This window comes from Apteryx mantelli, chromosome 10, assembly GCF_036417845.1.
Source record: "Apteryx mantelli isolate bAptMan1 chromosome 10, bAptMan1.hap1, whole genome shotgun sequence".
NCBI classification, from domain to species: domain Eukaryota; kingdom Metazoa; phylum Chordata; class Aves; order Apterygiformes; family Apterygidae; genus Apteryx; species Apteryx mantelli.
Window position 1 is genome coordinate 3,124,516 of NC_089987.1, and position 27,421 is coordinate 3,151,936.

The following is a 27,421-nucleotide window of genomic DNA, read 5'->3' on the forward strand; positions in this document are numbered from 1 at the left end:
CCGGCGCGGCGCTTCGCTTCGCAGCTCCTCGCGTGCTGGCGGGCCTGGTAAGCCGCGGACGGCAGGGGAAACCGTGCCCGGCCGCGCTCCTCTTCGCAGGGCGGGCGGGAGGGATGAGCGTGCCCCTGCCGTTAAATCGGGCACGCCGAGTTTTGCAGCGAGGCCGGTCGGTGCAAGCAGCCGCCCCGCTGCCGCTGGCAGAGAGGGAAGCGCTTGCTCCGGCGGGACGCGGCGTTCGCGTGTGCAAACACCTGGCATCCGCGCTGCCGCCTGCGTCAGCCCCGGGGAGGGAGAGCCGGGAAGCAGCGAGGCTTTCCGTGGGAGGGGAAATCCTCTTCCCGCCCGGAAGCGCTGGGGTTAGGCGCCGGGCGCTAGCGGGCTGTAAAACCCACAGCAGGGAGGTGCAGGGCAGCTCCGCCGGCTCGGCGTCCAGGCGGGCGCCGCGGGTTAAATTGCTCCCCGGGATCCCCCGCACTTGTCCTTCCCGAAACGCCGCGCTCTCAGGGAGGCGATGCCGTGGCCGGCCGGGATTCCTGTTTGGTGCAGGAGCGCCGCGGGTCTGGCGGCAGTTTTCACGGTCTAAAGCAGCCGGGTCGATTCCCCGCGCTGGGCACGGCGGGGTTTGCAAAAGGAGCATTTACGCCAGCAGCCCGTGTCCGAATCCCATCCACAGGCAACGCACCGAGAAAGCCAGCGGCAGGAGCGCAGGGCGGATTGACGCCGTCGCAGGTAGGAGAAAGCCCTGCCGCCACCCTCCGTAGAAGACTTTTACATTAAAGGACCTAAACGCTGAGCTGATTTTAGGTCTTTGGCGAGCCAGCGGCGCAGGATGCAAAGCCTGCGACCCCGTTCAGCAGCCGATCGCCTTGGCCTGTAACTTGCAGCACCAGCGCTGCAGAGGCGCGGGTTATTTTTTCCATTATATAAATTGCATCAAATTCCCCTCTTTGGCCTTGCTTGTGCCCTGGAGCATCGCTGACAGAAAAGCGACTTTACCAGGTTCATCCCCTCTCCCTTCCGCAGGGAACGAGGATGATACTAAACTTAAATTACATTGTGCATCCAAGTGAAGACGCTTGGCTGCCTTTTCTTCTCCTAATATGCAGGCCCTGGGAATAATGGCATCGTTAATCCCATCCTTCGCCTCCCGTGAGTTGTCGCTGGCTCTCTCGCTGCCCGGGTGGCTGCCGCACGCGACGGCCGGGATGCACCGCTGCGGCCGCGTCGCCTCTGCAGCGAGATCCGTGCTCCCTCGCCCTCTCCGTTGCTGCACCGCGCTTTGCATTGCCTCCGGGACCGGAGCTCGCTGGGAGCCACCTCGCACCACGCCGCAGCTTTTTACCCTACTGCCTTCCCAGACCTTCACCCCCAAAACCGGGAATGTCCCGTTAACGGCTGTGGCTCCCGTCGCACGTCAATGGCGGCTTGCGACGGGGCTGCCAAGGAAAGAGCCAGCGGCAGCTGTGCCAGCGGCTCGCCTCGTTATACCGACGGTGGCAGCTTTAATTACTCATTGCATTAGTAAATGCTTGCAAAACTCTTAGTAATGCGAGGCTTGGTCCGCGCTGGGACGAGCGTGCCGGGACACGCGGGGCGAGACCTCCCCTCGGAGGCTCGGCAGCGGCGCGGCGCGCTCCGCCGTCACGAAGCCTTCCCGCGTGTTTTGGTGCGCTGTGCTGCCGCCTGCCTAGCTCTGAATTTTAACAGATGGTGCAAGTGACAATTACGGCCTCCGAAGACTGTATTTATAAATTCCTTGCTGGGCTGTTATCCTGCATGTGCTAAGCTTTACACAAACAGAGAACTGAGAGTCATTCCTGGCTCCTGTAACTGGAACAGAAATTGGGTAAAGCGAGCACATCCCGACAGCACGGTGGGTTTTGCTGCGGTGCTGCGGGAAGGCGCCCGGTGTCCGTCGGCAGGTCCGTGCAAAAGGAGTTTGGCTTGCTTGGATCCGGTTCCGCGTCCGGCTCTCCTTGGTGCCGTGCTTCCCAAGGAACAGGTAGCAAGGATAAGCCGCTGTTGGGCTGCAGTGCAGAAGGGCGGTGGGGAAACGCTGCAGCTTCCTGTGACGTCGGATGCCGGCGGGGTTGGTGCGCGCTCGCGTGCGGGGCAGCTCGGCGCTCACGGCTGCACTCGGACTCAGCGCCGTCCTCTTTCACCGATTCGAGGGCATTTGCAGAATCGGGTCCTCCACCATTGCATTTTGCGGGCACGGCTTAACGGCTAATTGCTCATCCTGGACGCACGCATAGATTTTTTTCCCCTTCATTTGGCTTGCAGAGCCGAGGCTGCCGTGCTCAGCCCCACAAGGCCTCCCGGCTTTGGGCGCTGCATCCCGCACCCGGCTTCCCGGGGCTTCCCAGGGTGGTGAGAGCCGGCTTTGCAGCCGGCCGGAGGCGGAGAAGGGCAACAGCCCTGACACCTCGCTGCAGGTGCATTGATAAACGGCGTTTAGAAACGGAGAGCTCTCCGCGTCTCGTGCGGAAGCTGGGGACTCCCGACTGCCTTTGAGATGGAAAACACGGACTTTTAAACCGTGCACGTGTTTCCACAGCGCTGTGTATGAGAGATTCCCATGTGCGCAGGCAGTTGCATTCAGCGCGCGGCTGGGCTTTGCTGGTCGGGAAGCATCATCGCCGCGATGCAAAGCGTCTCGAAAGTCCAGCGAGCCCCTGGCCCGCTGCGGCGGGGCGCCGCGTGCCGCAGCGCCTGGGCACGGGGCAGCCCGGGAAGATCGATCGCTTTTATTTCAGGCTCGATAGTTTCGCTTGGTGCTTCTCCAAGATGCAGTGCGGAGGAGGCAGGGGAGCGTTAAAATCAGCTCAGCCGGCTGCTGGCTCCGGGGAGGGAGGAACAGGAGCAGGGAACGGGGCTGGCGGAGGGCTTGCGCCCGCGCCAGGTGTTCAGGAGCGGTGATGTGGAGCGCTCGGGACCCCCCGTCTTTGCCAGGGTTTAAAAATAAAAGCAGGAAAATCAGCGTTGGGTCCCCTGCTGGCATGTCGTGCCCTTAGGCTCGAGGCAGCTGCGTGACCTTGCCGGCGACCTTCCCTTTGGCACCGCAGCCGCCGGTGTCTCCGGAGCATCGCTGTCCTCGCGCTCCATCGCGCGCGGCGCCTGCGGCCCGGCCCCGCATCCCGGGGACCGCGGAGGCGATATTCAGCCGTGGCTTGTGACCCTTGCCGGCAACCGAGCCCCGGAAGGGAGCGGGGACGGTAAAACGCGCGAGCCGCGAAAGGGCCCCAGCAGTTCGTATCAGCAAACGGTGCGTTTTGGGGCATCGGCGGGGGGAACCGCGGGGTTTCGCCAGCCGTCGGGTCGCACCGACAGCCGCAGGGCCGGAGCCGGCTGCGTGCACGGCATCCCCCTCGGAGAGCCGGAGCCCTTGCGGAAGGGTGAGGCCCCTTCTGCCGCGCTGGGAGTTACCCTGGGACGGCGGCAGACGTCTCCACAGCCGGCTGCGCCGGGCCACGTGACGGCAGTGATAGGGAGAGAGCCGAGCTGCCGCCCGCCGCCGCGACCTTTGCGCTTTGCTGCGTGCTCCGACCGCGCCGCGTCCGCTCCTGGCCGCGCTCGGCAGGAGCCGCGGCCTCGGCTGGAAGGAGTTGGGGAGGGATCGGGACTGGGCTCGTTCCTCTCGGCTCCCGGGGCGCTCCGGGACTGGTTGCAGCACCGCGGTCGCTCCCAGCGACGCCTTTCCCCAGACCGGTTTGCTGGAAAGGGATGGGAGGAAGAGCAGCAGCTCGTGGGACTCCCTCGAACTCCAGGTGCGGCGCAAGCGCTTGCCGCGATCCCTCCCACAGCAGCCGGCCCCGGGCAACCAGACCCAAACCCCTATTGCCCGGAGCAGGGGCTGTGCGCAGACACTTGTGTTGCAAACAGCGCATGCACGCAGCGCACGTGGGGGCCTAATGTATTTCTGTATTAAGTGCTGGAAGTAGCCAAACGCATTTCGGACACGCTTGCGATGAAAACGCAGCGAGCGGGGCGTTGCACTCGGTGCTCGTTGAAAGCTTTCCGCTGCCTGTAACAATCCCTGCAAAAAAACAGGTGTTTTCCACCCCTCCCCAGACCACCGTCGTGCCACGCGCTGCGATGCACCGGCTGAGCGGGAAGCAGCGAGCGCCTGCGGGTTCCCATGCCCCTTCCTAAGGCACGGTGGGTGCTGAGGGATTTTAACGCTTTCATGAGCCCCCGGGAGGCAAAGGAAGACCTGGTAACCTCTGCATCAGAGATTCAATCCGAAATAAGGAACTAAGCGGATTTTCCCAACTGTCGTGTAAATAGGAAGGGAGATTTTCCCAGCTGTTGCTCAGGAAGGGGGAGGCCAACTTAATGCCACTAAAATAGATTGGATTAGGAAGGATTTGCAGAGGGCCAGGCTGCAAGAACGGCTTATTTAGGTTTTTAGCAGTCATGTCACAACCATATGCGGTGTTGCAACATGCTGTTGCGCTGTACGTTCACGTTGGGGTTTCGAGTTTTCGGGGCTCTGCCGGGTGGTGCCAAATGAGTAGCTGGAAGTTCCTGGGATGGGCCCAGAGGAGACGGACGGTTCAGCCCGGGACCGGGTTGCCACTGCTCAGCACGGCCCTGGGAGGCCCATCAGGGCCGTGAGAAAGCGCTGCTGGATACGCGTTAAAAACCTGACGCCTTCCTTGTCTCGCAAATCTAAACCAAATCCTTTAGTCCATGAGCTCTTGCAGGGTGAGTATAATTTGGGGGGTCAAACGGCCAAATGTTTGGGGTGGGGGGGGGGCTGCTCCTCTCCCATGGGACTCGCCGCCTCCTTGGGCTGCCCTGGCCTGCTGGGTGCATGCAGGGCCCGGGGGCAGGTCTGTTTTTAGGCTTTTATCGGAGCCCTTTGGCCAGGGCTTGCTGGCGTTCCTCCCTGCTCTTGCTCTGCTCCGCTCCTTGCAGCAGGATTTTGCATCACATCCTTCTGCCTTCGAAACCGTGGCTCCTTTCCGGAGTTGTCGCCGTGTCCCCTCCCGCGTTCTCCCGGGCTGGATGCTTTTTGCTAGAGGGTGCGAAGCAGAAATTGCCCAACGCTTTGGTAACTTCCACAAAAGAGGTGCTTCCCCTTGCAGCTGCCCCGGGTACGTGGGGATGTTCCCTCCGCTCCGCAGCCCTTCCTGTGCCCGGGCTCCCCCCCGCGCTCCCGAGCCAGCCCCAGCAGATGCGCGTTTGGCCGGCTGCCTCTCGCAGCATCCGTCTCCTGCTGGAGTCTTGCCTTACTGTGATCTGCCGGGGGAGGAAAAGAGGCCACTTATCGCGTGCGACAGACAAAGCCGCCCCCGGAGGCTTTGTCTGCGGGAAAAAAAAAGGGAATGGAGCGATGAATATCCGTGTAAACCTGTGGGCAGAGCAGCGCTGTCTCGCTCTTCGGGCGTCTCGTGCGATTGCTCCGTTGCCCCCGTGCGGTGCGTGGCGGCGGGGGTCCCTGGTGCGGCACGGTCCCTGCTCTCACCCGAGGATGGAGACTGGCTCAGGGGTCACATTAGCGCAGGCGTGTTAATACCCAGACCCGAAAACCAGCAGAGACGGGCTGCTCCGGTCCTCGGCCTTCTGCAGATATGGCGCGGTGCATCACAGTCACGGGGCGGCTGTTCTCCGATTACCCCCGCGAGCAGCCTCGGGCCTCGAGTGACTCATTCCCGGGGAGGGCTGTGAGTTGTCAAAGCAGATGGAGCTGGTGGAAAACTGCCCCTCTCTGATCCCCGTGCCGCCTCAAGGAGCGGAGGAGGCTGGGCGTTGCTGCGGTGCCAGGAGCGCGCGCGGCACCGGGGAGCGCGCAGCCGGGGCTCCCCTGCGAAACGCTGGCGTGAACCCCGGGGCAGGCAACGGCAGCGGCGCCGGCGCTGAAACGTCACCCGCGAGTCATGCTTTAAAGATCAGGCGTCCACGTGGAAGCCACCATCTCACGATTGCGTTATATAAAAACTGGGGATGGGGGACATGTTTTTACATGTCACTTGCAAATTCTGAAGTCTGAGCTAATTAGAATAATCGCGCCCTACAGGCAGTAAATTAGCAACGCTTTTGGATTTCTGCTGAGCTCGAGCTTTGCCACCGCCGTGTGGTTTCCCTCTTGCGATGCCTCCGAGGCGCGCAGCCCGGTGGAGGGGGCTGCTGCCATCGCCTCCACGCGCGGCCCGCCGGGGCGCCCAGCGGGTTCGTGCCGGTTGGCCCCATCCGAGCGCCGAGAACGAAGATGCTCGGTGGCAGGAGCGATTCACCCATCTCCTGTCCCTGCGGGGCTCGAAAGGACTGAAAAACCGCGCGGAGGCTTTTGACTGTCTTCCGAGGGTGGGTGTCCTTGTGCGGCAGCGCAGGGGCTGGAGCCTGAGTCACTGCTTTCCCGTGGCCCGGCCATGCTGAGCTTCCGGCGATGCCGCAGTCCCCGCTGGCAGCGGAGGACAGGCCCCAGCAGCATTCCCTGGGTTCACGGGATTTGCAGCCCGCAGGGTCCGTCCCCCACTGGCTCTCCTGTCCCAGCACACGCTATGTGGTGTTTCCGGATGCTCGCGTTTGCCGAGGTTCCTCTGTGCCCTTCCTTTGGCAGCAGGCAGGACTGCTGGTCACTGCTGTCCCCCGCTGGGCTAGCAACCTCCCGCGCCGTGCGGCAGCTGCCCATGGTGGGAAGCGCTCACGCGGGAAGAGGAAAAGGGGCCCTACCTGGCACTCGTGTGCATAGGGAGAGTTGTGGCCTCGGGATGGCAAGGGTGAAACAGGAGCCTGGAGGCCCTGCTGACGCTCGGCCATCCCTGCTAGGGATCTCGCCCCTTTCCTGAGCCCTTTCCGTATCGCCCGGCTCTCCAGCCCCTTCCGAATCTGCGCTTGCCCTTGGGCATGTGGGCGTCCAGCTGCACTCTCAGGCAGCGCGCCCAGGGCTCTTGGCATCCTCTGATTTATCGCTTAGGTGCTTTGGGGAATTAAACCATCAGAGCTTTTCGCTTGAACGGCGTTAAGGGAAGAAACCGGACTCTGTAAGCGCTGACCTCTGCGCGAGCGGAGGGGACGGGGGAGTCGCCGGCAGAGGCAGTGACCGCGCTGGGGGCGCGCGGGATGGGGCGGCTGGCGGGATGCGCTGGGGGGGGGCGGGCGTGGGGGACCCCAGCCCTGCCAGCTGCACAGCCTCGTCCCGCGGTAGACTGTGCCGGCTGCTCTCACCCGCTTCCTCCTCCCCACTGGAGCTTTCCTCCAATTTCAATTTTTATTATTATTATTATTATTTTTGCTGCAGCAGCTCGTCTGGGAGGAGCAGAGCAGGTAATTCCCAGTCCTCTGGGGTTTAAGTGATGGGGAGGCTTAAAAAAAAAAAAACTGCCAAAGGTAACGGAAAAGGCTGGAGACTTCTCCTGCGCTGGGGACCCCTCCTGCCGCGGTTTCCCTTTGCACCGAGGACGCTCCGGGGGGGCTGTTTTGGGGAGGCCGCGGGCGGGCGCCGCCGCGGGGAGCCGGAGCGGGAGCCGCGGCGAAATTGCACCACGGGCTTTTTCCTTCCTCTTCCTCGGCGCGGGCGCGGCGCCGTGCGCGCCTGCGTGGGCGCGGGGGGGGGGGGGCGAGATGCGCGTGAGCTGCGGGGGGAGGGCTCGGAGCTGCCCGCATCCCCCCGCCGCAGCCGGGCCGGGCCGGGCCGAACCGAGCTGGAGCCGAGCCGAGCCGGGCAGCGCTGCTCGGCGCAGGTACAACCGGGGCAGCCGCGGGGGGGGGGGGGGCGCACAGGCCTCGGCGGGGCTCAGCGCGGCTCCCCCCGACCGAGGGATTTTGCCCGTCCTGGTGTCTTTTTTCCTCCCCCCCCACCCCGGTCTCGGGCCGGGCGGCGATAACCCGACGCTCCCCGCAGCTGCTAAGGAAGCGCCGCCGCTTTTGAGCTCCCCCCGCGGGAGCGAGGCGAGGGACGGAGCGCGGCCGGGGGGGGTCGAGGGGGGGGGGCTGCGGCTGCCCGGCGCAGCCTGATCGGGAAACGCGGCAGCTCCCATGGAAGCGGGGGCCCGAGTCCCTTCGGGCTTGTTATGGGTGGGAAATCCCTTAAAGAGCCGCTTTCTAAAGCCGGGCCCGGCCCCGAGAGCCCTCGCGTGACATTTTGCCAGGTGAGCAGCGGGGAGCGGGGCTGGCGGGATAAATAGTTGGCTCTGGGGGCTCCCTGGGGAGGCGCGGGCGTGGAGGGGGGGCAGCTGTGCCGCTGGCTCGCCGCAAAGGAGAAGCTGCTGCTCGGCACAAAAGACGGTCTTAATGCAGCACCGGGCTATTCAAGAGACGTTTAATTCTCTTCTTCTAAAGTCCACTCGAAGGGGGAGCTGCCATCTGGTGTCTGATGTTAGCAGGAAGAAAGGGCTCTTTGCAATGCACGGGAAAGTTGAGAGCTTGTTGGGCTTCAGATTGCCTTAAAAAAAAAAAGAAAAGCAAGCTTAGTTTTTAAGGTTGAACGAGCTGGCTTTGTAAAGCGACCCGTGTGGGTTAATGCAGGCTTTGAAAAGGGACAGGGGCTTCTGCGGGAAGCTTTGCTGCGCGCTGGCTGAGCCGTGTCCGCTGCTGGGCTTCCTGCGGAGCCCCCGCGCCGACGCTGGGGCCGGAAGGGGGAACGCCAGCACCTTTCCCTAAGGAAAGGGCTGGGGAAGAGATCCGCAGCGTGGCGGGGACGTGCTTGCCGCGTAGCAGCGCTGGCAAGCGGCGTTCACGTCATGTGCCAAAAATACTCCCCTGCGTCAGGTGCCGCTGCGGGAGGGGGCACTGGCCGCTGGCTCGCGGCCCTCTCCCCGGCTCGGCGGGGCGGCACGGGGCAGCGCTGCGTGCTGGCTCTGGCATGCACAGAGTGCGTGCGGTCTCTGCTGCGGGTGTATGTGCACAGCTGAGCACAGGTGCCTTCCAGATTGCCGCCGCCCTCTGTGGTATTCAGGGAAAGATCAACAAAACTGCCATGATTTGCTTTTATGAAATTCCAGGGGACGTGACTTCTCAGCCTGTAAAGCCGCCGGGTAGCGTCTGCAATCCGGATATCGCGGCTGCGTGTTGGCAAGGGCGCAGCTGGCGCAAGCCCCGGTAAAACGGGCCGTGTCCTCACTGCCAGCAAAGGGAGCAGAGCAGCGGCCGCAGGGGCAGGTAAACTGAGCGTTGGGGGTTCCAGCTTCAGCCGTTGCAAGGGCTCGTTAAGGTCCCAAGCAGGGAGATCTGTGCGTTTAAATGCTCTCGGGCTGTTTTTTGGAGGGGGTGCTGGTGCGGTACCCCCAGATCTCCGGCGGTTTGAGGAACTCAGCTGCCGGTGGCTGTGCGCCGCGCGGATATGGCCCTGGTGCCTGGGGTGTTTGCTCAGCGCCGCGGGAGGATTAATGAGCGACTCGGGGGAACAAGACTGACCAGTTCCCACGGAGGAAACGAGCCGAGCCGTTCCCTCGCGGCGCAGGGAGTTTTCCTTGGCAGAAGCAAAGGTTTTGCCCGCGGTGCCTTTGTAAAGCCCTGCTGGGCTCCAGCCTTCCTCGGCAGGAGCGGGGTAGCGGGGAAGTCTCCTGTGGTTTCATTCCCGGCTCGTTCTGCCGCGCGCGCTCCCGGGGATGCTCTGCCCACCCGGGGGAATCGCACAGGGTGGAAAACCTTTCTTTAGCGGACCCTTAGCGTCCCCGTCCCTAGGCCTGCGGTGCAGGAGCTGAGCTGTGCCCCCCTGGCTGAGGGGCTGTTGCAGAAGGGGTTGCGCGAGCGCTGCTCCCCCGCTTCGGCGCAAAGGCCGTGGCGGGGAGGTGTCACGGCTTCGGCGCAAGCGGTGCGCCCACCATCCCGCTGCGAGCCGGGCGACGCTGGCCTCGGCCCCGGGGGCGCGCTGGGATCCGGACGTCGCGGTCACCGGCACTGAGAAGCGGCGCTTTGCCACGTCTGTCCCTCCGGCAGCGCCAGCGCCCCAGGGCAGGAAGAAATTCGGCAAGAAGAGGGCGCGATGCACCCGTCCCCCCTTTCCCGCGGGCTGGGAAATACGTGCCCCTGTGATACAGCTGGGAAACTGAGACGTGCAGCGGATTAAACCTCTGCCAGAGCGCATCGAGCGGCGCTAAAACTCCTGCTGCAGGGTGAGTCAAAGCCCTGCCGCTGCCAGGGCGAAACCCTTCCCGCGCCTGCGGCTGCGTCCCGCGCCCTTGCACGCCTCCGCGCAGCCCCAGGAGCTGCGGCTGCGAACGCGGCCCTTCTCGTCACGGCTCGGATCCGCTGCTGGAAATCTTGGCAGCCCGGCAGAGCCAGCGGCTGCGATCGGCGTGCAGCAGGCAGCCGGAGCAGAGCCGGAGCAGAGCCGTCCCTTCGGGACTGCAAAGGCAGAAGCCGAGTCCTGCGAGAATATTTAATCGTCTCTTCGCCCTCCTCGCAGCGGCTTCCCTGGCGCGGGATGCAAACGGGGTGAATTTCCTTGAGGGCTTTAAGAGCCCTTTTCTCCTTAACCTGCAGGTCTGGGTGCCGTCCCGGCACCGAGGGACGGACAGGTCTGGAGGAAAGTACTCTGGTAGCTGCTGCGAGAAGGCAGCCAGCGATTTCTTCATTTTAATTAGTTTTTAAAGGCCTCTGACTGCTCCAGGCTGGAGCGTCATCTCCGTGTAGGATGCAGATGTGAGCGTGGGCTTGAGCGTTGTCACTGTGCAGAAAGCCACCCACTGCCTGAGCTCGTAACGAGGATTAATCAAGTTGATAATTCCAGCTTTCCAGACGCAGGTGGGCGCTGTTAAACCCCTGGGGCCAGGCAGCGAGGCGACCGCTTGGCTCACCAGCACCCGCTGCGGAGGGATCCCCTCTCCCATCCCGCCCGGCTGTTGTGCGTGCCGCGGGTTGTGCCCTGCTCGCCCGGGCCGAGCGAGGTGCAAAGCCCCGGTTTTGCACCGCGCCGGGGCAGTCGGAGCCTCCCCATGCAGCCGGTTCCCAGGTGGGTGCAGAGAACCCGGGGAGCTGGGGAAAGGGGTGCAAAAGGCTGCAAACGCGTATCAGAGCCGTCTGGCGAGATGTTGTGGCCGAGGGATGCAGACGGCGTCAGGACCGCAGCAATCAGGGCTTGGAAAGCGGAGCTGGCCCTTAGGCGTGCGGAGGCCGGGGGCTGAGCTGGGGGTGTTTCACCTAAAGAGCCTTAAGGAGAAACTCAGTGCAAGTTTTAGGGACGTTGGGAGAAAATATCACATCCCAAAATCCCATTACGCTGGAGGGGCTGGGGCGGTGTCGTGTCCTTTATCGCTGCCGCGCTCCAGGCGCCGTCCCGCGGGTTCAGCGGCTTTGCGGGCGATTTTTGCGGGTGATTTTTTTGCCCTTGCGTGTCGCTTCCTCTGGCTCTGCGAGGGGGTGAAAGGGTTGGACTGCAAAGCTAGGCCAGGTGATCCCGTCCTCCGGAAGGGTGAGCAGAGCCGGGGAAAGGCTGGATGAGGGCAGCAAAGCCAGGACATTCATCTGAAATAGAGCGGAAGAAAAGCCCTTCCCCTGTCACTGCCTCGACTGCTTTCGATCCCGGCTCCTCGCTCCTCCCTTTCCGCCTTGGCACAAGGTTTAAATGCCTCCCTGGTTTCTCCCGGGCTTTGCACATGTCGGTCCCCAGTCCAGGCGCCCTCTGCATCCTCCTCTCCGCCTTTGCCTGCGGGTGCTGGATTCCCGGCCTGCTCCTCTCTGCCCCGCGCGGCTCCCTCGGGGTTTCCCCGTACCAGCTGCATCCTTTCGTCCTGGGGGAAGCAACTCTTGCCAGGACACGGCGGGTCCCGGAAAAGCCACCGCTCTTGCAACGCCCGCGTTTGCACCCTGCACCGCAGCGCGCTCTCATCCCGGGTGCCCCCTTCTTCCCCCGCTCCAAAAGTCACAGTCAGCAAGCTCCAAAATTGTGCTGGGGAGCTGCCGCGAGAGCCAGCACGTGTTTCACGTCACGCTTGGTTAGGAAAGCCGCAGATGGCAGCGGCGCTGCTGCGTTCGAAGATGTAATTTCCTCGCCAGCACTTTATCAAGTGGGTAAGTGGGCGCAGTCAGCGCTGGCTCCTGCCCCTGCGAAACGGCATCGCGTCCCCCCTCGGGCGAAGCGCGGCCGAGGAGCGGAGGCGATGCGAGAGCAAAGCGCACGCAGCTGGCGTCCGAGCCGCTGTCTTGCGGGGCCAACTGCTTCCCGGCCATTCCTCGCTTTGTCCGAGCATACAGGACACTACGAGCCTGATAAAAAAAAATGCTCCGTTCCCTTGGGAAAGCTCCTGCCCTTGGGAAAGCACGCATGGTTCTCCTGCAGCGTTTGCGGGATGCTGTGGGGTCGGGGTTGCAAACGCAGCTGTCTCACAGTGAAATGCAGTCAGGCCGCGTCTTCACCGAGCAGGGAGAGATGAAAAGAAAACAGCATGAGCAATAAGAAGTCACGAGATTTTAACCGTTTTAAAATTCCGATCGTTCCGAGTTTTTTTTTTTTTTAAGTCTCATTTATAACAGCAACAAGCTACAAATTAGCTTTGTCACATCCCTCCCGTCTCTGTTGCCCTGGCTCATTGCAGCAGGCAGCAAGCTCGCGCCGGCCTCAGACTGACCACTGCAACGCGTGGTCAAAGCTGGCAGCCCCAAAACCTCTCGGAAAAGGCCCTTCTTTTCCTTCTCCTCCAGAAGGCCCTCGTAATCGAGCAGACCATGCCTCAGGGGGGCTCCTGGCCCCCAAATAGCCTCTTCGATGAAACCCGCAGCAAAGGGCAACGCTCCGAGCTGCCTGTCTGTCTGCAGATGGCTCCAGCCAACTCTTTTCTTTGCTGCTAATGCTCCCTGGCTGGCGTTTCCAGTGGGAAGACACAGATTTATTATGAGCCAGCTCCCCATGGGGAATACAGATGTGCTGGAAGATGCATGCTTACAAGCAAGCCTGTTGTCAGCTACACATTACCTTGTCTGCCTGGTTGAGCGTCATGATTAAAGGCAGCCCTGGCGTTGCAGGACCTGAAAGACGCTAAAGCTCATTACGCCGTGGCGATATTCCTGTAAGCGAGCGGCCAAAAAGCCCCTTCTTATCCTGGAGCCCTTGTTCGCTCTCAAACTCGAAACAGCAGCGGCAAGGCAGGAGCGTGACACCGAAGGCTGTGCCGGTCCCAGCTGCGGGACGTGCGGCCGGAGCCAAGTGCTCGGGCTGCGGACGTCGAAGCTCCTGGTTTGTATTTTGGCTCTTCTTTTCCGGGATTAATTCTCCTGGAGAAATGACGGGGCTGCGAAGCAGGTGCAGGGCTGAGGTTTTAAGGCTCCTCTGTACCCTGTGCCGGAGGGCTTGAGGGAAGCACGGCCCGGAGTGTGTGCGGGATGCTCGGGAAGCCTGTGCATCCAGCGACACCTTCGAACGCCTTTTGGGGCCTTTGCTCAGTGGGAGGGTTTTCTCGTGAGCTGGTCACCAGTGGTTAAACCCTTGTGTGCCGGGGAGATGCTGCTCGGCTGCTTCTGGAGCAGTTGCAATGTGCAAACTCCTGCAAACTGGGACGTGCAAAAAGGCCCCCGACCTGCTGCCCGTCGCCGGTTCAGGCAGCAAAAGCCGTCTGCCTGCTGCCGCCCGTGCGCGGCTGGCAGGGAGCTCGGAGGTGGCCCTGCGCCTCTCCTGACGGCACGGCCTGAAGCGGAGCCGGGAGCCGCCGGTGCTCCAGTGCAACTCAGTTTTGTGTCTGGCGACGCTCGGAGGAAATGCGTTGTTCCGGGAGTAGCGCCGCTCGGCGTGCCGTGTGCCGGCGCGGGATTCCTGGCGCCTGGCAGAGCTTCGCGGAGCCGAGGCCCAAGGGGTGCGTCGTCGCTGACGGCTTTTGCTCGTGCTCGAGCCGCGGCGCAGCTCTCCCTCGGCCGCGTGCGGATCCTGGCAGGGTGAGGACGCGCGGGAGCCTGTCCGTCAGCTTGTCCGGGGGCATTGGGCCCGCGTGGTTTGTGAAGCAGAAAAGCTGTTGCATCCAAGAAGTCAATTAAAGGGAGCAATTCCGAGTTGGAGGGATGTTTATAAGGCTGCACGTCGTCCTCCGTGATGGAGAAATTTCTGCAATTTCTTTACGTGCAGCGGTGACGTGCGGGAGGACATCTGCGCGTTCCCTGTGCCGAGCAGTGCGCGGCGGGCAGGTCACCTGGGCCGCGTCCTTGGCGTGGGACGTTATGAGACATTAAACCCAGGCAGCGGCCGCTACCTGGGCAGGCTTTCCAAGGGGCACGGATTTGTTCTCCTGTCCGGTTCCAGCTTAGGGAGGGAGGCACGTCCTGCAAAGCGTGGATGGGAAGGTCCGTCGTGAACATCCTGACCTGCCTCCAGGGAAAACACAGCTGGGGGATGAGATTGCGGCTAACGGCGTTGCGACTAGGCAGCTCCGAGCCTCCGTCCGCAGGCTCTGGAGGGACGGGCAGAGGGAGGTCCCTGCTCCCGCCGGGAGAACAGGGCTTTGCAGCTGCCTTGGGCTGGGCTGCAAAGGTTGGGGGCGGACAGATAAAGCCCCGCGCGGCCCCAGCAGCTGGTTGTCCTCTGCCCCCCCCGTGCCGAAGGCGCTCGTGACGGCAGGTTTGCAGCTGGCCTCTGGCTCGCAGCTCCGTCGCTGCCTGCAGCCGCTCGGATGCTTTTCTCCTCCGAAGAGCCGATGCTCTCAGCTGCTCTTCCCGGCAACCTGGGCTTTGCGGCATCGAAAGGTGCATGGGGGCGCCGGGACGCGGGCGGAGGTGACCGTGGGGACGTGCGGGGTGCTGGCGGGCGAGCTGCCGCCCCGTGCAGCGGGTGCTCTCCTGCGGGCTATTTTCCGAGCCCCCGAACTGGGCCAGCGTGCTCTGCTCAGTGACACGTCTTGCATTTGGTTTAATTTTAAACTGCTTTTGGCCCGACGACCTGGCCGTTTGCCCTTTGGCGTGTGCTAATCCCTGAGCCGAGAGAAACCCGTCTTTCTGCTGCGGGGGTGGTTGCCCGTGTCCCGGGATCGAGGTCTGTGCTCCTGAAATAGCTGCGCTGAGAGACGATAAGAAAATCATCTTTAAGGTGGTTTTCGTGAGACCTGTGCGGCCAACTCCTCCGTTTGGCTTGGGGGTGAGGGAAGATCTCGCCGCGTGGCTGATGCCCGCGGTGCCGCTGCTTCGTCCCTGCTGCCTGGGCGCCGCGGGAGAGGCGGTTCGTGCGGGCGGCCCCCTCCTCGCCCCATCGTGCGACGCGCTGGGGGTTTGGGTGTCCCCGGGCATCGAGGAGGTGGCGAGCGGATGCTCAGGATGGGGAAGGAGCCCGGGGAACTTCTTCTCTCCTTGCATCTCTTTGCAAGAGGTGAGGACCGTCTCAGCGGTGTGGCGGGTTCGCATTCAGACACGTGCAGTAACGTGGCTCTTCCTTGTCCTCTCCTTTCCGGATCGGGAGGGATCTGCTGTGCTGTGCCGTGAGCGGCCGGGGCAGGGCAGGATGGATGAGGCCACCTTGGAGGATCACGAGCGCCTTCGCCAGCTGCTGGCTCATGCTGGCCCAATTTCACCTGTCAGGCTGGGAGATGTCACCTTCCAAATGTGGCATACGGAGCTCAGGCTTAAACTGTCTCCTTTCCGGGCTAAAAGATGAGTCATGAGGAAGAAAAATCCCCCTGAACGGTGCAGAAAGCTCGAGATTGCCACATGGGCTTGCTCACAGAGCAGCCAGGCCAGCTCTGCGCCCGTGTCCTGTCCCTCACAGCTGCTGGTGGCATCCAGGGGACGTTGCAGGTGGTGGCGTGTGATGCTTTCTCCCAAGGTCTGTGGTGGTGGTTCCTTGGGCTTGTCTCATCACCCGTGTCCATCCCGTGTCTTTCAGATGTCCTGCACTAACCCGGCCCGTGGTGGAAGGACCTGCCAGCTTTAGCCAGACCGTCCTCCGAGGCTGAAGATGGTGTTGAGGTCCTGGTGAGGGGCGAAAGGGCAACCGAGCTGACCACAGCCCCCCCCGGCTCCTTGCACCGCCGCATCCCCCCCGCGAGCGCCATGGAGGCCCCCCTGGACGTGCCCGTGGGGAACCTCATCGACTTCGATGCCGAGACGCCCGCCCCCGCAGAGCCCTCGCCTCCGGACCCCCCCGGCGGCGGCGACGAGGACGCGGCCGGGGAGGAGAGCGACGCCACCGAGTCGGCAGACAGCGAGAACGACATGGGCTATTCGCCCAGCCGCTGGAGCAGCTACCGCCGCTCGTCCTCCGACGAGTCCTTCTCCTCCAACCAGAGCACCGAGTCGGCCAAGGACGAGGTGGCGGCCGAGCGCCGGGAGTTCATGCGGCACTACGTGGAGAAGGTCTTCACCGGCGGGTGAGCATCGATTTTTTTTTTTTTCCGGCACTTGGGTCGTGCCGTTTATGGCTTCGATGCTGCATCGCAGCCAGGGAGCAGGGGAGGACGCAGGCTCCGGCCCCGCGGCTCGCTGCGCTCTCTGCAGCGCTCCGGCACAGCACGTCAAATGCGATCGAGCAAACCGCCGGTGATGGGGAGCAAAGCCGAGCTGGGGCTGTTTTCGCTCGGGGCAGCGCGCCTGTCTCGGGAGCTCGGTTTCCGCTCGGGCTGTTGCTCTTTGCTTTCCCTCTCCCTTTGCTTTGCCCCCCGCCGGCGAGGAACAAAAGAGCAGCGTGCGCGGGAGAATGGCAAAACGGACGCGCCTGCATCTTCCTCCCGTCTCTGCCCTCCTCCCCGTCGCAGCATCTGGACGTTGCAGGAGCCGAGCCTCCCTCCGGGAAGGGGCAGCCGCCGTGCCGGCTGCGGCGGGGATGCCAGGCACGTCCTCGACTTTAACGGTGGGTTTTTTTTCTCCCCCCCTTTTCTGTTTCAGAGAGGACCTGGACCAAGAAGAGAAGGCCAAGTTTGGTGAGCTCTGCAGCGGCGAGAACGGGAAGGGCCGGGAATGGTTCGCACGATACGTGAGCGCCCAGGTAAGGGGCGACTCGGGCAGAATATCTGTATGTACAAGTATATATACAGGAGCTGTCCTGTACTGGCGAGTGGGGAGCAGCTGGGGCAGAAGGCGCAGGCCAGGGAAATTTGGCAGTGCCCAAGAGCAATGTTTTTGCAGGGCAGGAGCTCGGGGGTGAGGGAGAAGCTTTGGTACATTAAGATACAGAAGTAAATAATTGCATCCTGAGGCACTTAAAAATATGATCATTGCAATGAGGGAGAGAAGTTCTCTATTTTATATGAAGTGTAATAAGATGAGCACTCAGAAATGTCCTATTCCCTAGAAAAACAAATCAGAAATTCAAACTGCTGTCTCCGAGGTGGAGGCCTGATTGAACGTGCTTTCTGGCCACCTTCCTTAGGGGACCTCGGGGAGCTGCTGTTGTCTTTGCCGCTTGCGGCAGACGGCCGCTCCGGGCGGCTGTGCTAAACTGGGTCTGGGTTTGTGCTTGCAGCGCTGCAACTCCAAGTGTGTCTCGGAGCAGACCTTCTATCGCCTGATGCAATCTTTCGCCCTCGTGCTGTTTGAGTAAGTGGTGGTGGGGTTTTCAGCTTCACTGCAATCTCCTAAAGCCCCTGAGATCTTTGCACTAATCCATAGGGGCAGGAGAGCTCCGTCTCTGACCTGCCCTGCTTCTTAGGCCCAAGGAAGCAGAGGGGTCTTGCGAAGCACAGCAGCGGGGAAGCATTGCCGGGGCCGGGGTGTCCCACGTGTCGTGGCCCGTCGGGTGGTTGCAGACAGACCTGAGCTAGGGAGCAGGCGAGGAGGAGCACAGCGCAGATGCTGAAGCCAGCGGGGTCTGGCTGCAGGCTAGCTGGGGTCGCCCCTTTTAATAAGCCTTGCCAAAAATCAGGGCTTTTCAGCCTGAGCATGGTGCTGGGCTTGGCCCGGCTGGATGGGGTGCTGCCCTGAGCACGGGGTGCTGCCTGGACTCGCTGCCGCCACTCTCCGTGCAGGGCGAGCTCGGGGCGTGCTGGGACAGCTGTGTAGAGGCGGTTGCGCTGCTCCTCCGAGGGCTTTGCTGCAGGAAAGCTGCCCTTGCCCGGTGAGAGCAGAGCCACGGCTACAGGAGGGGCCAAGCTGCTTCAGTTGCCATTGCCAGGTGTCTTCATCTAGTTCTCGCTCGATTTCAGGTGTCACCAGATGGATGACTTCAGCCCTGCCAAGAATCTAATGACCATGTGTTTCACTTACTACTACATCGGTAAGAGGTGTCTGCACCCTCGGGCTTTTCTTGTGCTGGAGACAGATGGTGAAATGCTTTAGGCCCAGGTGTTGAGGTTCGCCCTGCGCTGGGAAGGGTGATGGAAGGTGTGCCTGAACTTGGTTTGTGCTGGCCAGCTTGGATACTGATAGGAGAAGGGCCTTGATGGCACGGAGGCTATGCATACCTGCTGGAGACCCTCGTTGTCTGTCTGTCTGTCCCTTGTTGTTGGGAGCTCATGCTGACATTGGTTCCTCATTGCTTCTCATAGCCAGGGATATTCGTATGCAGCGATCCCTTACTGTGGGGATGCGATGTGAATCCAGTCCCAGCACAGAAACACCTCTGCTCATTGCCTGGTGTGCGGCAGTCGCTTCTCTGCGGGACACTAGGCTTTCTATCCAAAATGGGGAGAGGAGAAAAACCTACAAGAATTGGGACGGGATGGAGACTGGGTGAAATGACCCAGTCTGGCTCCTGGTCTCCGCGGTGCATCTGCAGCACTGCTTGGAGCAGGTCCTCCGGGAGCTGGCGGCGCTGGCTGCGCTGGGCCGTGAGAGCGATGCTCTTTGCAGCAGGGATTTGCCCAGCCGTACGTTTGCTGCAGCGCCCAAGAGCCCGCTGAGCTCCTGCTGCCTTCCCCCAGGCAAACCACACGCGCTGCCCTTGGAGACCAAGGAGAAGCCCATGGGCAGCATCGACTCGTACCTGAAGTCAGCCAACAGCTGGCTGGCTGAGAAGAAGGACATCGCGGAGCGGCTGCTGAAGAACACGTCGGCCAAGACGGAGAACGTGAAGGGCTTCTTTGGGGGCCTGGAGACCAAACTGAAGGGCCCCGCAGCCCGGAAGAGCGAGTGGGTACCGCTCCGCTGGGTGCTCCGGGCAGGCAGGGTGGGCTGGGACGCGCACTCGTGACGTGGCCGAACCAGAAACCTCCTGGGCACGGGCTCCCCTAAGCTGGGGGTTGTTGCTGCCGTGGGAAGGCAGTGCATAGAGATGTCTCCGGCCACCTTTTTGGCCCTGGGGACCATGACGTGGGAGCAGGGGGTCTTTAAAATGAAGGTGGTTCCCTTGCCAAGGAAACCAGGGCTTCACCACACGGGCCATGTGGGGACAGGCTTCTTTGGAGCTGACACTGTTTTCTGTGTCACAGAAGTGAAGGGGAGGACAAGCCAAAGGAGAAGCTGAAGAAGACGGGTGAGTGGAGCCAGCATTGCTGAGTTAAGCCTGGCAAGGTGTCAGCTGGGGAAGGAGCGAGGGTTGGAAGTGGTGTGAGATGCCTGGCGTTGCTGGAGCTGTGGGGTAGAGACATGTGGCAGGAAGGACTGGTGATATCTCCCCTGAGCTCCTGGAGAAGTGCTTCAAAGCACTTCAACCCTTTTAGCTCGTTGTTTTGGAGCAATAGTGTATCCTGTCCCACCAGGACCCAAAGGCATCTTGTCCTCAGTGGTGTTAGGTTGCAGAGAGGTTTGGGCGTCTGCTGCCTCTGAGCTTTAGTGTTGCTCCCGTTGCTCCCGTCACCCTCCCAGTAGCCACCTGTGCTGCTGAAGGAGTGGTCCAGCCCTCGAGCATCCTCTTTGGGATGTGTGCACCTTGATCTGACTTCTTGTCCGCCCACAAAGGGAGACAAAAGCTCCTCTCCTTGTTGGTGGGGGATGTGCTGGGGCTGAGCGTTTGATTTGCAAACCTCGCCGTGGCGGCCACTTGGACACCCGCCAGGGAACACAAAGTCCCTGCGCGGGTGGGAGGGTGAGCGTCATCCAGGCCTCGGTGTGTCATTGTGCGTCCCCACAGTTTCTGTGCAGAGCCCAGAGGAGGAGAAGAAAGGAGAGAAGATCTACCTGTACATGCACCTCAAGCAACAGCCGATCTGGTAAACCTGCCCGGAGCGAGCTGGGCTACCACCTCGCGGGAGGCTCCCCAGAGCTGGGATCGGAAATGCAGGAGGGGATTTGACCACCCTGCCCACACGTTGCATGTTGCCCAGACTTTCCTGATTGCTTTCGAGTTGTTGCTGCCCCTAAAAGAGATGGCCTTGCCTTTGCACATCCCGTTTGCCGGGAAAGGTGTGTTTGCAACCCCACGGGGAGCTGGTTTGGGGAGCTGGTCCTGGCTGACCCTCGCCTGCCTGTGGCCTGCGCAGGGAGCGCAGACGGGTGACGGGAGCAGGACAGAGCCTTTCGGCAGCAGTTTTCTCACCTCACTTAAATGGCTGTGAAGCCTTAGTGCGAGGCTCCTCTTTACAATGATCCCCATCTCCCAAGTGGAGCTCCCAAGGTGAACGTGGCCTCCCAAGGAGCCGGAGGGCTGGATGGGGGGCTGGCTCGCAGGCTGCTGCCGCCACGACCGCCTCGTTCCTCCTCGGCAGGCACAACCTGAGGTTTTGGAACGCCGCCTTCTTCGACGCGGTTCACTGCGAGCGGAGGAAGAGGTCTCCCACCACCAGGTAGGACGCGAGCCCCCAGCCCCGCCGCCTCGGCCGTTCCCTGCCCTCGGAGGGGACGCGGTGCGTGGCTATCGGGTCCCACTGCCCTGGGAAGTCAGTGGCTGCAGCTCATCCTCATGTGCAATTAATTCAGCAATGTCCCCCATGCTTGGAACCTGTTTTTTTTGTTGTTTGGTTGTTTTTGGTTTTTGGAAGGTCCTTTCGGTGCTCTCGGCTCCCCTGGTTAAGGGGGGATGGCAAGGCAAGCAGTGAAATCAAGATCCCGTAGTGACGTGGGTGCATGGATTGGCGGGACCCTGGGGAGGGGGCTGGGTTTCGGGAGGGTTTTGTGCTTCCCGGCCCTGCCGAGGCCCGAGGTCACCCCTGCGTTTTCCCCTGTAGCTCTAAGCAGAAGCGCCCGCAGGGAAACGCTCTGCTTCCTGCCTCGGAGCACAAGGCTGCCGGGGACACCGGGCTGTCGGATGAGCAAAGGAGACAATTAATCCCTTTTCTGGGCCCAGGCAGAGCTGCATTCCTTTAAGGATTTGGGAATGTACAGGTTTTCTGGCTCGTTTTGCATTGCTTTTCCAAAAAGAAAGCCCCAGAGGTGTGCCCGGAAAGGCAAGCCAGCCTTCGAGCTGCTATCGCTTTGGATAGCAGGAGCAGCGCGGGCAGCCAGCACCGAGGAGAGGATTGAGATCAGCCCTGCAGATGGGCGTCGAAGGGGCCTTCGAAGCTCCTCTGCCTTTTGCCGCTTGCCCGCGCCGCTCGCGGGAGCGGGGCCGGACCGCTGCGTGTTTGTGTAGCGCTCGGAGGTTGGGAGCTCTCGGGGCGAAAGTGGCCGAGCACCGAGCGTTTTAACCCAGTGCCCTGTTCGAGCGCTTCTTGCAGTTGCCAGCCCTCCTGCATCCTCCCCCAAAACCCGAAGCTCAACCATGACACCGTTTGCTTACACTTAAGGCTGCTCTGCTGGGCTCGGGGAACTGAGCAATCTTTTCTTTCTCCTTTAATGCTTTCCTTTTTTTTTTTTTCCCCAAGCAAACCAGTGACAGCAAGTATTGAACAGTAATGCAACCATAACCGCGTTTGCTCTGATTAAGCCCCAAATTAGCAGGAGCAAAATGTCTCGCAAGGACATGTGCCACTGGCAGCTGCTCTCTGCTCAGAGCGCCTTTCCCGATTAACCCCGTGGCTGAGCCTTCCCTGCAAAAGCAAAGCCCGCTCGCGAGGGAGGAAAACGCGAGGTTTGCGGCTGGGCGACGGCCGCCCCCGGGTCCAGGAGCCGGCCGGTGCCGCGCGGGGCTCTCCGCGCCCCCGTGCACGTCTCCGCCTGCGAGGTGGGAGATGATGGAGCATGCACAGCCCCGGTTCCTCCTAAATCTTGCACTGGGTTTCCGGGTCAGGAGAGCCGCTGCAAGCCGCCTCGGCAGCGGCGCTGTGGATGAACACCCTCTCCAAACCCCTCCGGATCTGGGGCAGGGAAGCTCCTCGAGGCGCCCGTGTCGCCCTGCCCGCTGGGGCGGAGGGGCCGTTTGCTGGGGATGCTGCGCTTAGTCCTCGGCGTTTGCTTTAGGAAAGGCGGCCAGCGGGAAGCTGAGCGTTTGGGAAGCTTTATCCGACCACGGTGGGGAGGGAAGGGGAGGGTGGGAAGCAAAAAGAACTAAATTCCTCTTTTTCTCTCTTTTCTCTCTGTCTCTGCCTCTAACAACTTTTTCATCTGTTCTTCTCTTTTTTTTTTTTTTCTTTTTTCTCCTCCATCCATCTATCTTGCATGGTCTTTAACACCCAACCCTTGTGGGCCCTGTTTCTGCTGCCACTCCAGAGGGAACGCTGGAGAGGAAGAGGAGAAGAGGTGTGTCTGTCCGCATTCCTTGGTTGCGCTATCCGACAGGGCTGACTCGCTTCGGGTCCAGATCCTGCCCTGGGGTGAAAGGCTTTGGAGGCAGGGGGGCTCCGGCCCTTGCTGCCCGCCCGAGGTGGGACTCCTCCGTGTGCGGCGGCCACGTTGCCAGCCTCTCTGGGGAAAAAAACCTCTGATTGGTGTCTCCTTAATGCTGGTTTTTAAAAACAAACCCGAGCAATTTCAGGCTGCAGCATTATGGTCTTCTGGCGTGGAAGCGGGGTGCACGGCTGATGGGGAACCGGGCGGCTTGCACCTCCACAAGCCTGTTGCATGGGCAGTTTTTGGACGTGAACTGAGTCTCTTTAGTGCAGAAGGGGGAAAACGCCGTCCCCTCCTGTCCCTGCCGCTCCCCCCTTTGCTGTTGACTCGCGCGGTGGCACGGTGCGAGGGCTGCTGGCTGCTGCTGCGGTGTCCGTCCCCGGTGGGGCGGCCGCCGTGGTCTGGCTTTTGTGTGTCCCTGGTTGTGCTGTTGCGTTGAGGTGGCGAAGACCTTTGCCCAGTTGGAAAATCTGATCCTTTTTCTTCTCTTTCCCACATGCTCCTATGTTGCCGTCCTTGCACAAAAAGAAAAATGCAGACGGCCGCTGCATGCGGCGGCCGCAAGCACGTGCTGTGGCTTGCAAAGGCCAAAAGCAGTCCCATCCATGGGCGATCAGAGTTAGGATCTGCAGGGGGGGAGAGTCTTTGCTGCATTGCTGGAGCTTGGGATATTTGACCTTGGAGCAAATCACTTGAAGCGACAACGCTAAGGAAGGCGAGGGAGCTTGGCAGGAAATTTTCTGCATGGTTAAGGCATGCACCGGGAGCTGGACAACCAAAACCTGCTTAGACAGAGCACAGCTCGGGTTAGCCGTTGGGGTGAAACGCCGCTGCTGGAAGCCCAGCGCGGTGGTGTGATCCGAGCCTTGCTGGGTGCATTGCGGCGAGCAGCGGCAGCGGTGGCGGCTGCCCTTGGAGGGGCTGAGACGCTTCCTCCGCACGCCGAAATACAGCCCAAATGGGGTTACGTTTGCAAGAGGGAGGAAACGAACCTCTGCGTCGGCCCTTGTCGGGCCAGTGTAAAGCTCAAAGGATTTGGATAGCGCCAGGTGTGGGGCTTTCCCCCTTTCCAGGCACCTGCATAACCTTACTCCTGCGTAACAAGCCAGAAGCATGGTGAATTTTCCTTGGCTGCTTTGATAATTTTTTTTCCCCTTCCTCTGTCAAAAACATAAAAAGACAGAAAAAAAGCCTTGCAGACTTGCTTCCCCTGTAAGTGGGCCAGTGAGATGTGCGAAGTTTTGCTCCCAGCTCTCAAAGCTTTGAAAAAAGCTTGATTCTTCTCCATTCTTCTCAACCTCCAGATTGGCTTTTTTTGATTTTTTTTTTTTTTTCCCCCTGCTATCATGAGCTTTATCTGGGAGAAACTACTTTTTTAAAAAAATCTTTTTAAAAGTATCGTATTAAGTTCCCGGAGCCATATCGCTATAAGCAGCTCACCCCTTGTGGCTGATGGCCCCGAGCTGGGGCCCCAGCCCTTTGTGGGCCAGTCTGATCAAGCGCCCATCATTTTCCAGCTGCAGCAGCAAGCAGGTTCGCTCTGCCTGGGCTTAGGCCATCGCGTTTGCTGCGGAAGAGCCCCCTTCCCAGCCAGCCGTTTCCACGTGACGCAGCGTCTCTGATCCCGCTCGGTGTGCGGGCTGTGCCGTGTGCCGCAAGCGTGGTCCATTCGCGGTGTCCTCTTGCTTCTCCTCCATATATATATATCTATTTTTTTCTTCTACCTGTCCCTGTTTTTCCTTCCCTTTCCTTTATCCTCATATCCTTGTCTGTAACCTTCCCTGACTTCTTTCCAGAAGAGGGCTGGCTTAATCCCGGAGCTGTAGTTTTCCCAATGTGCATGCACCGATCCGTAGCCGGCGCTGACCGCGCGTTGTGCCCCGGCACGGTGACATCTCAGCGCCGCGCTGGCTTGGTCGCTAAAGGCCCGGCGAGGGGGACGTGGGGATGGGGACCCGGGCCACCTCCTCGCGTCGGTGCACGTGGGTACCGCCTGCGAGGAGGAGCCGCGGGAACGGCTCTGCCCCGGCACAGCGCAGGTCGCGCGTCTGGGTTTTGCCGCGAGATGAAGTTGCACCGAGCTCCTGGTGCTCGGGCAAAAGTCCCTGCTGGCGATGGGCTCGGAGAGGAACCGGATGATGTTCGTCTCCCCTGGGGTTTGGGATGGCGCCCCGGTTCTGCTCGAAATCCAGCGTGATGAGCGGGAGCCAGGGCATCCTCGGGCAGCGCCGTGGGTTAGTGGCGATGAGCCGGCACGGCCGCTCCGCGCTCGGCTCCTCCGGCCGGGGGCCAGAGCGACGGCTCCGCTGGGGAAAAGGGTCTGGGATCCATGCTGGGGGGGCCCAGGTGATTTCCTAGCTCCGAGTCGGGTCCCATGGAGGAAACCCGGGGCCGTGGAGGATGCGCGGGGCACATCCCGACTCCCTGTGCTCCCTGCTGCCGGCTCTTTCCGGGATGGGACGGGACGGGGGGTGTCTGGCTTTGGCCGGCCCGGGGGCGACGCGGCGGTGCTGCTGCCTTGCAGGGAGAAGTGGTGCCACATGACGCAGGAGGAGCGCGACGACAGCCTGCGCTTCAACGAGAACATCACCTTCGGGCAGCTGGGGTGAGCGCCGGGACGGGGACGGGGACGGGACGGGAGCCACCGCGCTGCCCCTGGTGGTGCCCAGATGTGCGCTGCGACGCCGCCCAGATGTTGCCCACCGGGATGCCCGGTCGGCGGGGCGGGGGCGGCGCTCCGGGACCTGCTCCAGGGACCTCCAACACCTGCAGCCGGCTGCTGCGGCGCGTCCCGCGTCCGAGGGTGTCCCGACACCGGCGCAAAGGGCTGCGGGGAGGAAGAGGAGGGCGGGGAGGGGGGAAGGAAGCTGCTGGGACGCTGGGGCCAGCCCGTTCCAAGGGCGTGCACGTCCGTCTGTCCTCAGCACCTTCATCCACAACATGCTGGCCTTCGGCCTCAGCAAGAAGCTCTGCAGCGACTTCCTGAAGAAGCAGGCGACCATTGGCAACTTGGACGAAGGTAGGGGCGAGCGGGGGGGACGCGCCCGGCCCCGGGCGTCCGCATTGTCCCCCCGCCGTGTCTTCTCTCCCCTCCGCAGAGCAATACAAGCTGCTGAGCGACCACATTGAGCAGATGGCTGCCGAATAGGCGCCGCGTCGGGCCGGAGGAGGCAGAGCCAAGGCGTCCGGAGCGAGCCGGTGGGGAGGGCAGCGGCTGCCACCTCCGGGGCTACCTGCAGCTGAGGATGGGCTATTTAAAAACACACATACACACACACACACACCCCCCACACCAAACCCGCATGACTCTCAGCCAAGCGTTAGAGCTGCGCCCCGGGCAGCCTGTAGAAATAGCGGCCAAACTGCCCCCTCCCGCGCCAGAACCTGCCCCGTCCCTTTTCGGAGTAGACTTTCCCGGGTCTATTTTGTCCATTAAAGAAACAAAAAGGCAAGAGAAAAGCGAAGCGGAGCAGTGCTGCAGCCCCGCTGGGCGTTCGTGCCGCTTCACCCTCGGACGGAGCGGGGCGCAGCGGCGGTTGTGGCTTGGCGCCTTCCCGAGAGCGGCGCGGGCTTCGGTGAAGCCGGGGGGAAGCAGCCGCTTTGCGGAGGCCGGCGGGAGCCTCCGTTTCGGTTTGGCATCAGCTCGTGTTGCATTGCGCGCCCAGAAGTGCCACCGCCGGCTGGAGAAGCAGGCGGCCGCGCGGGAGCTGCCCAGGGCTTTGCTGGAAGCGGAGTCTCCTGGCCAGCAAAGCGCTGCTGCTGCCTTCAGTGCTGGCTCCGCGGGAGCTGGAGGGAAACCCTTCCCTGGGGAAACTCCCCTGCGCCCTCTTCGGAGGAACGCAGATGCTTTTTGTGCATCTCAGGAAGAGTGAAAATACCAGTTTGCTCCATATCGTTAGCCCTGATGAGCAGCAAATAAGCCACGGCCTTCAGCGCGCTTGTGTGCAGAGGAGGAAGAGGAGCTCGGCGCGAGGGGGGCCGGGGTGGCCGGGCTTAGAGCAGCCCCTGCGGTTTCAGCCGCTCCTCGATCAAACCTTAAATAGCCCTGTCCGGACACGCGCGTTCCTTCGCCCCGTGTGCAGCCTGTCTGGTTTTTTCCCGGTGCCGGCGCTTGCTGGCCCAATGTGGTCCCTCCGTGGGTGCCTCCTCCGTGGGCAGGGAGAGCGTCCGTGGCCACGTGCTCGGGGTCAGCATCTCTCCCGAAGCATTCCTGCTGCGAGACGGTGGGTTTCCCCATGCCGTCGGCTGCATCCTGTAAGATAAATAGCGTAGCAAGGTTTTTCCGTGTAGCTCTTCGTCTGCAGTGTCTTTTCCTACCGCCAAGGCGATGCTTTTACCGAGGCTGGAGCAAACGTCCTGTTTTTTTGTCTTTGAGGGACCCGCGGTTTCTCCGCTCTGCAGGAAACCTGTCTGGGCACATGCTGCAGGCTGCGAAAGGTCGGGACACCGATTTAGTCTGCAGCCGAACCCTGGAGAAAAGGTGTTGCACATGGTTTTTCTCTACCCTCACTGCCGGGAATTGGGATGCTCCGGCTCCGGCGAGCGCAGGGCTGGGACGCTCCCAGGTCTCCAAGGAAGGCTCAGTCCCAGCACTGACTTCCTTGGGCTCATGGGCCTTCCTGAAACGTGGGATCTGGGAGCGTTAGCTTGTACCCGTGCTCGTGAGGGCGAATTGCTGCTGGAGGGACTAATTTGCACTTTGAGTCCCATCGAAAGTGTGCGTCGGCAGAGCATGGGCGCCGGGAACGCGGGGATGGGACCTGCCACCTCCGGCAGCCCCTCGTCCCAGCGGGGCCAAGGGCGCGTCGGCGCCGTCTCCGTTCGGTTCTTTCCCGAATTCTGCTTTCGTGGTTTATTTTTCTGACATTAAAGAAGTTTAGCGGTGAAAAATATATTATTTGCATGGGTATTTTTCTAAAAAAAAAAAAAAGGAAAAACATTAAAAAAAAAGCCTGTAACAATCACGCCAAGAACCTGTCGAAATGTG

The 27,421-nt window shown here is 61.6% G+C and overlaps 1 protein-coding gene across 5 annotated transcripts; it reads left to right on the plus strand.

Annotated features, from left to right (window-relative positions):
* The first annotated feature begins 387 nt into the window (after positions 1-387).
* KIAA0513 (KIAA0513 ortholog) lies at positions 388-25,912 on the plus strand. 5 transcript variants are annotated; one of them, XM_067302869.1, is made up of 12 exons: positions 388-729; positions 15,743-16,226; positions 16,741-16,840; positions 17,318-17,391; positions 17,997-18,067; positions 18,714-18,921; positions 19,221-19,264; positions 19,862-19,940; positions 20,436-20,513; positions 24,959-25,039; positions 25,359-25,453; positions 25,533-25,912. In XM_067302869.1, the coding sequence occupies exons 2-12, from the start codon at positions 15,910-15,912 to the stop codon at positions 25,580-25,582; spliced, it is 1,197 nt and encodes a 398-aa protein (XP_067158970.1). In that variant the 5' UTR covers positions 388-729; positions 15,743-15,909; the 3' UTR covers positions 25,583-25,912. The 5 variants fall into 5 exon arrangements, with proteins under 5 accessions (XP_067158970.1, XP_067158971.1, XP_067158969.1 ...); XM_067302870.1 differs by lacking the exon at positions 388-729 and adding an exon at positions 3,583-3,767; XM_067302868.1 differs by lacking the exon at positions 388-729 and adding an exon at positions 7,569-7,688.
* Positions 25,913-27,421: the final 1,509 nt, after the last annotated feature.

Bases quoted from the DNA above. Each gene is read 5' to 3' on its own strand.
- KIAA0513 (XM_067302869.1), top strand. From the start codon at position 15,910: ATGGAGGCCCCCCTGGACGTGCCCGTGGGGAACCTCATCGACTTCGAT. The intron at 16,841-17,317 runs GTAAGGGGCGAC...TTGTGCTTGCAG, and splicing joins CACGATACGTGAGCGCCCAG to CGCTGCAACTCCAAGTGTGT. The intron at 17,392-17,996 runs GTAAGTGGTGGT...GCTCGATTTCAG, and splicing joins TTCGCCCTCGTGCTGTTTGA to GTGTCACCAGATGGATGACT.